The following is a 13294-nucleotide window of genomic DNA, read 5'->3' on the forward strand; positions in this document are numbered from 1 at the left end:
CAAAGTTAGTCAGGAGGACGTGGGTGCGGCCGTCACGTAGTTGGACGAGACCTCTTGCAACGGCAAGTCCCCGCTTAAGCAGCAGTGGACTATGGCTGTCCGCTAGGCCCTCGTAGTCATGAAAGAGGTCGTTCCGCACGAGCACCAGAACACTGCACCGCGGCGGCACCGTGACGTCGTTCTCGACAATGCGCAGAGCGTTGCTGCAGGGATCGCGGGAGTCAAAGCGCGCCACGGCCTGTTTGGTCGAGAACGTGACACGTGCCTCCTGAAAGTCAATCACAGCGCCGTTCGACTGCACGAAGTCGATCCCCAGAATCAAGTCTCTGGAACACTCGGGGAGTACGACAAATTCACCAACGTACGTAAAACCACTAATCCCAACTCTAGCCGTGCACTTGCCCACAGGGGGAATTAGGTGGCCACCAGCGGTGCGAATGGGGGTCCCCGTCCACGGTGTCAGAACCTTCTTAAGTTCTCCAGCGAAGGCACGGCTCATAACAGAGTAATCAGCACCGGTATCGAGCAGCGCGGTAATGTCAGTGCCATCAATTGTCACACGCAAATCGGATGCAGCGTATCTGATACTGTCGCTGCCTCTCTCTGTCCGGGTATCGTCGGCTCGAGGGTTCCGCGATGGAGGATCTTGACACGTCCCGACGTCAGCGGCCTTGCCTCCAGAGGTCGCTGGTGTTAGTTTTCCCGACGCGGACTCGGCGAGCAACGGCCAGCAGAGCTACTCTGGCGGCCAGGGCTGGAAGAGCGATAACGGAGAGGCGAAGGGGAACGGGACTCGCGCCTTCCAGAGTAGGCAGGGTTCTGGCGTGCCCAGAGATGCTGTGCAATCTCATGCGGTCGTTCGCCGTTCTGAGGGCAGGGTGCGTCGGGATGGAAACCGCGAAGGCCCACTTGGCGGTACGGACAGGCGCGGTAGAGGTGACCAGGCTCCCCACAGTGGTAGCAGAGAGGCCTGCGGTCCGGTGTACGCCACAAATCCGACTTGCGAGGGCGTGGCCCAGCTGTAGCAGATGCGGTTGCAGAATACGTGGCGATGTTACTCACGGAGGTCGACGGGGTCACACCGTAGCCAGGCACGCTTGCGTGACATGTGCCGATGTTGCTCACGCCAGGCGTTGGGGTAATGGGACCGTAGCCTGTCGTGCGACGTACAACAGATGCGTACGTGGGTCGGTCATCGAACCGGGATGGCGCTTCGGGGACAGGAGGTGCCTGCGCAGCCTGTCGCACCTCGTCCCTGACAACTTCGGACAGCGCTGCCAGCGGGGCAGGTGCAACCCGAGGCAGATGGATCCGTTGCAGTTCCTCCCGGACAACGAAGCGAATTAGTTCACGCAAGGTGTCTGCACTGCCGCCGAGACACGACGAAAAGCCTTCGGGCACCATGCAGTTGATGTCCCGGTTGTACTGGCGGGCCCGTTGTTGCAGCGTCGTCTCCATCGTGGTCGCCTCGGTTAGAAATTCCGCCACCGTGCGGGGTGGGCTGCGCACGAGGCCCGCGAACAGCTCCTGCTTAACCCCACGCATGAGATGGCGCAGCTTCTTCTCCTCTGTCATGTTTGGGTCGGCGCGCTTGAAAAGACGGGCCATGTCTTCGGTGTACATGCGCACGCTTTCGTTCGTGCGCTGATTTCGGGAGTGCAGCGCAGCTTCAGTCTTCTCCTGGCGGTCAGCGTTGGGGAACGTAGCCAAGAGACTCCGGCAAAACGTCTCCCAGGTGGGAAGTGTAGCCTCGTGGTTTTCAAACCACGTCCGAGCAGACTCTTCCAGGGCAAAGTAGACGTTATTCAGCTTGCGGTCGTCGCACCAGCCGTTGTAGCGTGCGACCCGCTCGAACGTCTCCAGCCAGTCCTCAGCGTCTTCGAACACGTCACCGTGAAAAGATGGCGGTGTTCGCGGTGGGTGGCAAAGGATCGGCGCCAGGGGCCTGGTGTCAGCGGCCATGGCAGTTGGACTCGACGGTAGAGGCTGGATCGGCGGCTGGGTCCTGGTGTCAGTGGCCATGTCAGTTGGACTCGGCGGTCGAGGCTGCGTCGTCCTTGTTGGCGGGGGAAGGGGCCCAAATTCAGGCGACTCTCCGCGGAGACGGCGGCTGGGTCGCTGGTGAACCGGTGTGAGGTCCGTAGTGACGCTGTACGGAGTTTGCAGGTCGGGAAGCGTACCCAGCACCTCCACCAAACTGTAGCGTGCAACACCAAAAAGAACACCCGCGCAGAGACGAAAAACCTGCGGCAGTCCCCCAGTGGTTCGAGCGTGCGCGAGAGAGCCAACTAACTTCTTCCTCTTCTAGCGCATGCACTACTTCTGTCTCTTCTTCGAATGCATGTATCAATATTTTGTATTTTTTTTTCTCAGTTGCCTCGATCTGCAAGCTGACGTTAAAGGAAGTACAGGGTTAACCACACATAGCGAAAACACTTGGGCTTCTCGTTTCATTGCTTGCGTAGTACCACCTGCGGGAGACTCGCACAGACAGACCCCAGTAAGACAGGGTGCAAACAATGATACTGTGCGCCGGCTACGCGAACCTCAGCACCGCACTCTGAGCTGTCCTCTCTATGAGTTGCCCACCATGTATATTAAAATGCAATTAGTGTTTTGTTTCTAAACTGCCTTTAGTGCTTGAGTGATCCTGCTGTGGATACATATGGGTAGAAGCTCTGGCAGCTTGCTATAACTCTTCCTCGGGTATCTGCACACACAAAAAAAAAATTGGCAGTGGTTTAGCTCTGGTTAAACCTGGAGGATTGCGAAAGCAACGCGGAGCGAGAGAGAGAGAGAGGCGATGGAGAGCGCGTTCGGCGGCGACCCCGGCACGCTACCTATGCGCCGCTACTGCGCATGCGCAACTGGCGAGCGCGGCGGCGGCACCTCTGAGTCACCCGCGCAGTGACGGCGGCGGCGCGCCAGCTGTGCGCCGTGTGACGTCACTGTTCCTCGCGCATGCGCAGTATGGCCTTTCGTCAGTTCCGCGAAATGGTTCGGCGACTCGCGTAGTGTTTCTTTCGCAACAAAAGGGACGACAAAGACAGAGAGGAGGAAATGAATTCTAAAGTACAATATTGACTGCACTACAGAATTTATGAGGTGAGGCAAGCGCAAGGAAGCGCTGCCGTTAATTGATGAAGATGTAGGAAGGTTGCATTGCCAGACAGCGTTTAATTAGAAGCATTCTCCTAACAGTGTTCTTATACTAGTTGCATTTCATCATCGCTGACTGCATTTCCATGACTGCTCACAGAGCACGCAGTGATTGTTATCACTGTCAAGAACAGACATGCGATAGCCTGCATTGAAGGCTCCAGAAACACGTTCTTCTACCCACAAGAATGTCGAAATGCGCCTTATCGCCTCTCTGTGCAGGCTGCTTGCCTAATTCATACGGCTATCGGGTGTACTGCTGCAGTTCCTTTCCATCCATTCACATGTTTTACTTTTTCTGGAAGAATGGCCGCAGTCTTTCTCTGAGATGGCTTTCTGTTTTTTTTTCTCCTCTGCTGGCTTTTGCCGGTGCGAGCGACAATTCGTAGATAAGACACGCCTTCGGCACTTTACGACGCAGTAATTATGGTAATTAACGACAGGCCGCCGCAGGTTCACACTTTGCGTTATCAGTCGGATAGCGCGAAAAAAAAAAAATGTGGCTTTGAAAGCGGCAGGGCAATCATCGCCAGCAGGAAAGAAATGTCGAAACTCAGTGTCCAGCTCTTATTTCCTGCGGAGGAACGCTCGAGGTGTAGAGAACTTGCAAGCGTACTGCGAACGTCGGTCTTGTAACAGTAAAGGCATGCGACCACGAGACTCGCACAGACGGAAGCTCATTTAAGGACTGTAGAAATCTGTGCATGATCTCTGAGCACGATCTGTGCATGATTACCGTGCAATCTGCAGTGCTGCGTTGCATTTACGCCACGTCGAGTCGCTTGTGCCGCTTCTAATAGGAGCCGTTGAAAATGAAAATGGTTCCCACAAAGCGGAGAGGAAGGCTCTGTTATTGGCATCGTGCCATCGGAGTCCAGACGGTATTACAGGAGTAATGAAACTAATTAGAGGCCAGTGATTAGAAATGCGAGAACAATAGAACTGATCTGTTTTTCTTGCTTCAGCCTGGCTGCTGTAACAGGTGTTGGTTTCGAATCTCATAGTTCGTTGTTTGATTATCCGCACGTTGTGCCACTCTGGGGCACGAACCTAAATAACAAGAATGCGATAGTTTCGCTGAGTTAATCATTTTCGCTGAAAGAGCTGCGTAGCAGAGCACCATTGGACCGGCTTGCTGCAGATCTGACGCAACGAGATAATCTAGGCCGACGGCCTCCCCCAAGTACAGTGGAACTGAGAGTGTTGAAACCATCATGTTGTAATTTTGCATGCTATGGCTTTTAAGTTGTGACATGCTATGGCATTTTACAGCCTGTTCTAACTTTTTTCCCCGATGGCAACATACGTTTAAGCATGAATGACTTTCCACTGAAGCATTCTCTCATGCAGTTAGACCGATACGATTAGGGTGTACGACAGAGAAGAAACTGGCAGAAGTCTAATTACTACACGCCTGGTCATCACTCTTGCGATGACCAGTACTGGAATCTCACAGCTGCACCTAGCGAGCTTTCTATAATTTAATTTTAGAGGCCCATTCAGTCATGAGGTCTATTGATCACACGCTGTCTACCAGTTAAGTTGGGACTGTGCGACCTCTCTGTTTTCTTTTTTCCAGTTTTTTTTTTATTTAAGTAAGACGTCTCATTGCTTCGCGCGCTTTTTCGTCCCACCTTCTATTTTTTCTGTTAGCGAGCATGTCTGCGCACAGTTGGGTGTTCGCGTAAACGCAGCAGCAACAATTTTAGCACAAAGGTATTCTACACAGCGGCCTTCTTCCGCGAGCTGAACGTGGTCCTAAAACAGCATTTTTCTCGACGAGCAATGCTGCTTTATTTCAGGGCTCCAAAAAAAGCAAACTTTTAACAGCTGAATATGAATAGACTTACTACATCTTGTTCATTCACAAGATATCTGCTTTCTTGCAGACTGGCATCTGAAGATGAAACTTTTTCTGATTACATTTTTGCCTGCTATTGATTCGAATCTTTAGGCTTCAAAAATTACAGGGCCCGTCGAAAGCACTGAAATCCAGCACCTTTGACACTTAGCCACAAGAGTGAGAACATCGTCGTCTTTTAAAACGACGAAGGCTGTATTACGTGCTCCGTGTACATGAGTGCATTTGTATCCATTATGCACCATGGCCAATCCCCCGCCGTGTGTATGTGCCATTAAGCCTTAGGAAATCATTATCATCATCATACGTGCACCGCTTATGCTGATCGGGATTACGATACCTTCCTTGAATAACCCACGGCGATAACAGCGAGGTGGTGGTGGTGGTGGTGTGACACTTTTTATTAACAGCCTTTATGTTAGGCGTTCAATAGGTCCTACTAACAACTCATGGGTGTTCTTATGCATTCCTCTTGGCAAACGCTTGAGCTTAGAATTTGCGTGCACTGAACTGCCAAACTTTGTGAACAGCTTCACGTCTCCATGCGCATGAAAGGCTATGCACCAGCTAAGGGTGCGAAGGACGGACGAGAACATGCGTCTCGACTGGAGTTGACACGGTCGTTAAGGCAGGGCGTGTAGTCTCCGCAGGCGCCTAGTTCCCTTTAATTTTTCCGCTCGCAGCGGTTCTTAGGCAACTAACATGAATGTTTATGTCATCTTCTAGTGCAAGTTAAAGCGTAAAGTGCTCCATCCTTTGGCAGTTCTGCGCAGTTTAGTAGTACGTCATCACTTGGACGAAATGTTTAGTGCGAAAGCACTACTCCAGACGTACCAACCTCGAGAAATTTTGTCTTGTGTGATCGGAGTAACTCGGGTAAGCTCGAGTTAGTTCGTAGGAGCGTTGCGCAAGCTTCGACCAATGGGAGGAAGTTCGAGAAAGTTCGGAGGAGTGTTGCGCCAGCTGCAGCAAATGCGAGGACGGCGTCGCGCCAGCCGCCACAGAGTGGAGGGGGGGGGGGGGGGGGTGCAATGAAGAGCGAGAATCGCGGTTGCGTGCACATGCAGATGCCAGAAAGAAGAGGAGAGGAATGAGCACATGCTTTCGCACGTCTACTGGGTTTAACTACGTTAAAACCCTACCACCTTTTGTTTCTCTTTTACAGAGAGTCTACCTTCCAACTTTTCACATCTTTCTCGCGTTGAAGCGTAAGCTGCGAGCCTGCGGAGGACAGTTTCCCCAATGTGTGAGGCTTTCATGGGCTCGCGACCCAACCACACAGGTATGGAAGCCATTGGCTTAAGCACTTAGCTTCCTCCACCTTCCTCCCACATTGCTGTGCTACACAGCAAAAACGAAATGTCAGTGTCCTAAAAGATATGGAGTGATACCTGAAGTCTTTCGTCTGGAAGCTACACGTATGTTAAGTGGGAAGGCGTAGTGGAAAGCTCCGGATTGATTCGGCCACCTGTGACTCTTTAACGTGCATTGACTCTGCACAGAGCTCGTACGTTTTTGCATTTCGCCTCCATCGAAATGCGGCTGCTGCTGCCCGGATTTGATCGCGAGGCCTTAGGCTCAGCAGCTGAACAACAGACCCCCTGAGCTACCATGACGGGTCTGGTTCCGTAAAGACTTTCACGCGAGTTGACAACTGCGCACTAAACTTTCACGTGCACTGAAGTGCACATACTGCACACTTTCTTGTGTATGTTTCACTAACCCTCTTAGTTAAACTTGAGCGGTAAGTAGGCGAGAGTCCTGTAGCTAGCTTTAAATTGCGTGCGCATTTTGTCGCCGTTTGTTAAGGGGAACTAAGGTAGCTATTCAAACCAATGAAAAGCAAAGTGGGAACTACAGTTGATGATACATGAAGATTAAAAAAAAAAAAACGGACGACATGAAAGGGAAACACAGAAGGCACGACGTATGGCAGTTTAATCATCGAAGGATGCCATGCTGTAGAATGGCGTTGAGTCAAGGTTAGGGGATCTCATGGTAGCTGTAACGTTGAGAGACAGGAAAAGAGCAGAGTGGGTCAGGGATGAAACGCTAGTAAATGATATCGTAGTTGAAGTGAAGAAGGAAAGGGCATGGGCCCGGCAATAGATTCGAAGGTAAGATAACCGATGGTCGCTTAGGGTAGCGGACTGGATTGCAACAGAAGCCAAGATTTGCAGAGTGTGCGGAAAATTAGATTGGCGGATGAGATTAAAAAGGTTACTGCGATAAGCTTGTCGCAGCTGGCACATGAGAGGGTTAATTGAAGGGATATGAGAGAGACCTCTGTCATTCAGTGGACATAGTTAGGCTCGTGATGATTATGATGCCACAGGTTAGCAATTTACAGTATTGTGTGTAGTAACAAGTGCCTAGTGACTGCGCAAATGCGCAGGTAACTCCGGTTGTTGAAACGTGTAGTTGAGGAGCAAAGGCTCTTGGTAATTTGGTTTATGTGCCATACCGGTTCTTGTTACTGCTATCTTTATGCTTGTGAGCATATTACGGCTGTTCAAATGACCACTGCTGATAAGTGTGTGTTCAATACTACTACAAGAAGCTGACAGAGTTTACAGGCAACAACGCCTCCTTTTTTTAATCGTGTTCACAAATACAACAAGGAAAAACTATGAAAAGAAAATTAAAAGCTCGGCGTTTAACTTCTCCGGTCGGAGTTTGTGAATATACGAGTCAATATACGTGTTGCATACGCAGTACACGTGCGAGACAGCCCACGAAACGCGCACAGCTCGTCGGCGAATACATCGAGGTGCCCTTGGATCCCGGCAGGAGCTCGCGATCAGAGAATCGAAGAAATCTTTCGCAGCTGCTGAACCCCGCAGGCACCGATAGTGTTCACGTGGCTCCAGATATGCAGCGATACGCGTCGCAGATCTAGCGGCCGCGATTCAAATCTCTTCGCCCTTCGAGGCCAGCTCTAATGTGACCGTATCATTAGTGTGTGGCCCCGGTCCAATGGCTTCGCTTTTAGTGACAGCCACAATGGGACGCTGCGGCTTTGTGGCGACGGGTTTCCTCTTGTAAACAGGTGCGAAACAGGCAATAATTGCCCCCGATGATCCGGGGATAGTGTTCACGACGCCTTCAAGCGTCACCCCTTCCTCCACACTCCGCTTTCTCAAAGGAGATTTCCTGGTTTCCTTTCGTAATCGCTGTTGCTTAAAGTGCGAAAGAGATGAAGAATTTCGTCACGTCTTTAGCCCGTGGCGTGAAAATCCGGCAGCTTTCGGTAAGTATGCGTTCCTGCAGGCAAGAACGAAGGGCACTCCAGTCTTTTGGCCTTCTAGTGGCAGTATACGGCGCATATGACGCGAAAACTGAGCAAGCGAGACCTCACCGAAGCAGAGGTGCACGTATGCAAATGAAGTACGCCGATGTTCCGGTTTATTCCAAGTGCCCCACGATGACGACGCAAGATATAGCTGAAAAATGTGAATACGAACAGAGAGTGTTTTTTTTTGTTGTTTCTGCAGTTCTTTGCCAGCTTCATAATTACTCCTTAATGCTGCTTCGTTGCCTCACCACCAGTCAACTCGAGCGAGTTCATCATTTATTTTTCGCCGCGAAAAAGGAGTGGGGAACTAGGTGAGGCGCAGACATGGGTGCCCAAAGGCCCGCCCTTTGCTCATTCCCCTAGTTCAACACGGTTGAGGCCTTCCTGGGCGATTTTGGCGGTTGTGTTTGACGATGCTTCGACGCATTCCTTTATTTTTTTCTGCACATAGACAAGCTTCAGCTCAGTGCTGTGAATGCTGAAATGGCTTTCGACGCAGTACAACCGCCGTGAATGAGTTACGAAGTGGCACTGCCAAGAGACGTTTCATTTTTATTTTATGGCCTGTGCATGCGGTGTGAAATGACATCATCTCCGAGCTTCTAGAGATAGCGTATACTTGGAACTGTTAGAGCGACACAGAAAACGTTGGTGGCGCAGGACACAAGGAGGTAAAGAAGGAAATATGATGTGAAAGCGTAAAGTACGGATTGCGTTGCTGAGTTATATGTATTTCTGCCTTCCAGTTTTCGATTACGAGATACGACCGAGTCCCATCACCTCTTGAAGAGAGCAGATTCTTTATCTGAGAGCAGCTCGTTGAGTGTTCTGAGGCAAACAGAACCCAAGTGTGACGTCGCTTTAGGTTTCATAACTCTTTGAGTAAGTCCATTGCGTTCAGGGGAATCTTCCAAAGTAGAGTTGATCTGAAATAAGGGAACAATACTCAGCATATATCAACCACCCAAGCGCAGCCTTACGGCCACAGGGCCACAGGGGAAACCTATACAGATTTTACAAAAGCTTCGGGAGAGGGGGGGGGGGGGGGGTGTCGTAGTAACGACTAATTACTCCCTCTTTCACTTCTGGAGTAAGCCTACCACGGCTTTTGCTACGGGATTTCTTGCCGCATTGACTCAGTGTTTGCGGCCTTTCTGATACGTGTGACTGGTCACGATATCCGGTTGGCTAATTATCGCAGTAATAAATTAGCCTGATCTGCAGATTGTTCAAACAAAAGTATTGTGTTCATGATGGGAGTTGACAAAAAAAAAGCTGCCCTTGAACAAGGTAATAACTTATAACGTAGTGTACTTATGGAAAATATTAAGTTCATGAACTTATTTCGTAGAGTTCATATACTGGCGTATTTATTCCACATTCGGTGGCTGCTCAAAACAAGGAGCAACGAGGCGTCGCAGACGCTCCTAACGCCCTCTTCATGGCTTTCCCATCGCTAGTACAAATCTGCGTGAAACTTTCCTCACTTAATTTTCTGGAGCTTGCGTTATATCGCTTACTTCCTAGAAGGAATCCATATCGTGGCTGCGTCATCGCTGAGTATTATCTACATCTGATCTGTGCAGACCCACTCTGCACTTGACGCTGTGCCAGGTCCTTGTCCCGTGTCTGGCAGGCGACCTCCAGGACGTTTTTTTTCTTTTATATTTCTCGTTTTTTTGTTTGAGGTAAGTGTTTGACTCTTGTTCTGCGCGCATCAAGACTTCCGGGTGCGACTCTTCAAGCAAGCTCGTGAGCACCTCCTTTTTATCATCACCGGAGTAATGAGCCAAAGAATAACTCGGGAAAAAAGTCGACCAAATCTTAAATACCAACTTTTTGGCAACTTGCTGACATCATCATAGTGACAACGATCATCCTGATAACGATGATGATGTTAGAACTTCACTGCAAATTAAAGCAGCTCCAGAATAAAAAAAAAAAAAACGCTTCTTAGAAGCATTTCGTTTCCTGTGGCAGATTGTTAAGGTTTGCGAACGATTCGTATGTACCACTACACGCGTCGTCCCCGCCTGTCTTCTGGTTCCTCCGCTAACGAACTACGTGTAACTGAAATGGAAAGATACCGCCTTTTACGAACCTACAGCTCTCGGCGATCATTTGGCTGTTCATGTGCAAGGTATAGCGCAACATGGCGAGCAAGCGACATAGAAACACGGTGTCGCGATCGTGTACTCCTTTGCTTCCGCTTTCGCTGTGATGGGCCTTATACCCTTTCTTAGAAGCTGATTAGTTAACAGATTAGTTACTTCGGCCTAGTTCAGAAATTTGATCAGCAAAAAAAAATACAAACGAAAAAAATGTAGAGCACTACCTCATACGTTCTTTTACCTACTACCTCACTACCTCGTGCGTTCAGCTCTGTTGAGCATAGCCTCAACTGTCTCAGATCAAATGTCAAGGTGAGAGCTCAAGGTCAAGGGTCAAGGTCATGTACCTAATGATAATAGTCAAATAATCATGTGGTCATACTACCATAGCTTGGGCCATACCACCACGCAGTTAAGTTCGGTTTGACCTTGTGAGGCACTGAAGGTCACTGTCTCATTCCCATCGGAATCGGAAGTTGTACACCGAGAGGTAGAGCTCTCACTCTACAAAAAAAAAAAAAGCCACCAACTCAGGGCTGTTAGATTCGTCGTATGATGAAGAACTTAGATTTAGTTTGGTCGAACAGAAAACAACCTGAAGTTGGCCTGTAACTACAGGCTACGGTACTTTAACAGCAAAGTGACCACTCTCACCGCAAACGGAGCTCTTATAAGCCATAAAACACCAAAAAACGAAGTACAGGTGTCGCCGTCACCGGTCGATTTCTCAAGTAAAATAAATGCATGCGTCGACACATATTTTTAGACGCGGATCCCAGAGGCTACGCTGCACCGTCATTCACTTCAAAACGGCGGCGACCAGTCTTTCTCGGTGTGCATACGTCACGACTATGGTTCGAGTGACGGGAAAATTTTAAGTACCATTTTTTTGAGGCGTGAAAGAGATTTTTTCTGCAGGACAAACATTGGCATATATTTAGAAATAGTCGGATAATCAGCTTTTACTGACAGCAGCAATTCGATGAATTTATCGCCAGAACCTTTATAACAAACATGATTCGAAATATCGATACGCGTCTTTGCATTTAATCATGGTCGAGATTACATGTGATAGAAAAATTGCGCTCAGCAGCCTGAACGCCACAGAAATGGACCCGCCGCGGCGAATCAGTTAAAAGGCTCTGCGACGCAGATCAAGCAGATATACCGGGTGTCCCAGCTAAATGTAAACAAACTTTTCAAAAAGGCGAAGTGTCCTAGTCCAGTGAAACCAACTGAGGGTCATTCATAGTCGTATGGCCTAGTCTTGAGTATTTTTTTCGCTCTTCAAAATTGATTAATTAGCTAAGTTTAATTAGCTAACTTTTTAATTATTAACATCAGGAAGAAAGTGTCAATGCAAAAGTTTTAGATCACCTCGAATAACCGCCAGTAGTGCTGTTTCCGTCAAGTTACCATTTACGCAGCTTCATTTATTGGCCTTAAAAGAAAGTTGTCACGTGACCAGCTGCTCGCTCGCATCTCTGCCCCAATGTGCACCCAAAGTCTCATCGAGGAGAGGACTTCAGAAAAAATGGATTTTATTCTTTAAGGCGCGTCTTGGAACGTTGAAGTGGCACAGCTGTCATGTGGAAGCTTTTTCTTATTGGGCGGGTTATGGTTAAAGGCCGGTAAAAAAACTACTTTACGTAAATATTACTTTGCTGCAAATGTCTCAGTAAGCTGTTTCTCAAAGCGATCTACAACTTTTCCGTTGACACTTTGTTCCTCAAGTCAATAATTAAAAAGTTAGTTAATTAAGCTTAACTAATTATTCAATCTTGAAGAACGAAAAAAATACTGCAGACTAGGTCACGCGACTCTAAACAACCCTCATTTGGTTTCAGACGGCTAGGACACCTCGTGTTTTTTAAAAGCTTGGTTACATTTAGCTGGGACACCTGGTATATAAACAGAGATAAACAGGAAGAGGGAAGGCAGGGATGTTAATGAGAAGAGTGTTTCGGCTGGGTATACACTGCACAGAGGAATAGGGACGAGGGCATTGAAAAGGAAAAGAGAGGGGTGAGAGGGGCACTGTCTCAACTGGTCCCTCAAGCCAGTAGCTCTCAAGAAGCTGGACACAGCCTTGCAGCCCTTGAGGGGAGTCGATTGCTGCTGGCACGGCCCCAGGATCTTATCCTTTGTTAAAAGGCGAAGATCGAGGCGATCCAAAGCGCAACGCAGAGTACGTCTTTCGGCCGCTAAAGCATGGCACTCACACAGGAGATGTGAAATTGCCTCTTCACAGCCACATCTTTCACAAGCAGGGCTGTCGGCCATCCCAACCCGGAACGTGTATTCCTTCGTAAATGCAACACTGAGCCAAAGGAGGCAAAGCAACGTTGCTTCACGATGCGGTATATTGCGGGTAAGAGGAGGGCGCAGTCCAAGATCAAATGCCCTGAAGAGACGTTTAAAAAACTGGTCAGTGTTCCACGCAGAAAGTTTGAGCTTCAGCTCCAACTGGCGGAGCTCACACAGTGCGTCAACTCTTCATATAGAAATACTGACTCGAAGTCCGCATTGTAGGCAGTGCGAGTAGCTGCGTCTGCATGGTTGTTCCCTTTGATACTTCAGTGTCCTGGCAGTCATTGAAAAATTATGTCATGACCTTTCGATATGAACCAGTGGTACACTTCGCATATCTGTGCAACCAGTTGTTCGTGCATAAACGGCGTAGAGCGGTTTGCAGGCTTTGAATCAGAATCAGGGAAAACTGACCATCCATGCGGAAGTTGTTGGCTGTTGTAACAACGGCACTGACAACCTCTAATGGAGGAGCTGCAGTTTGCCTCGGACAGATCAACCTGATACGCACGGCACCATGGAGGCCTGGTCATGTGGTACCATAAAACGTAGGGTTCC

At 49.1% G+C, this 13294-nt stretch overlaps 1 protein-coding gene across 1 annotated transcript in view; it reads left to right on the top strand.

Moving 5' to 3' along the window:
• LOC149342387 (uncharacterized) overlaps window positions 1–13294 on the top strand; it is a 92156-nt gene that overhangs the window by 31335 nt on the left and 47527 nt on the right. Inside the window, exon 2 of the mRNA XM_089546794.1 lies at window positions 10009–10067. Coding sequence (XP_089402920.1) covers window positions 10009–10067 — 59 coding nt within the window. The remainder of the gene's footprint in view (window positions 1–10008; window positions 10068–13294) is intronic.

This window comes from Amblyomma mixtum, chromosome 5 (assembly GCF_055824585.1).
Source record: "Amblyomma mixtum isolate Tamu chromosome 5, ASM5582458v1, whole genome shotgun sequence".
Lineage (NCBI taxonomy): Eukaryota > Metazoa > Arthropoda > Arachnida > Ixodida > Ixodidae > Amblyomma > Amblyomma mixtum.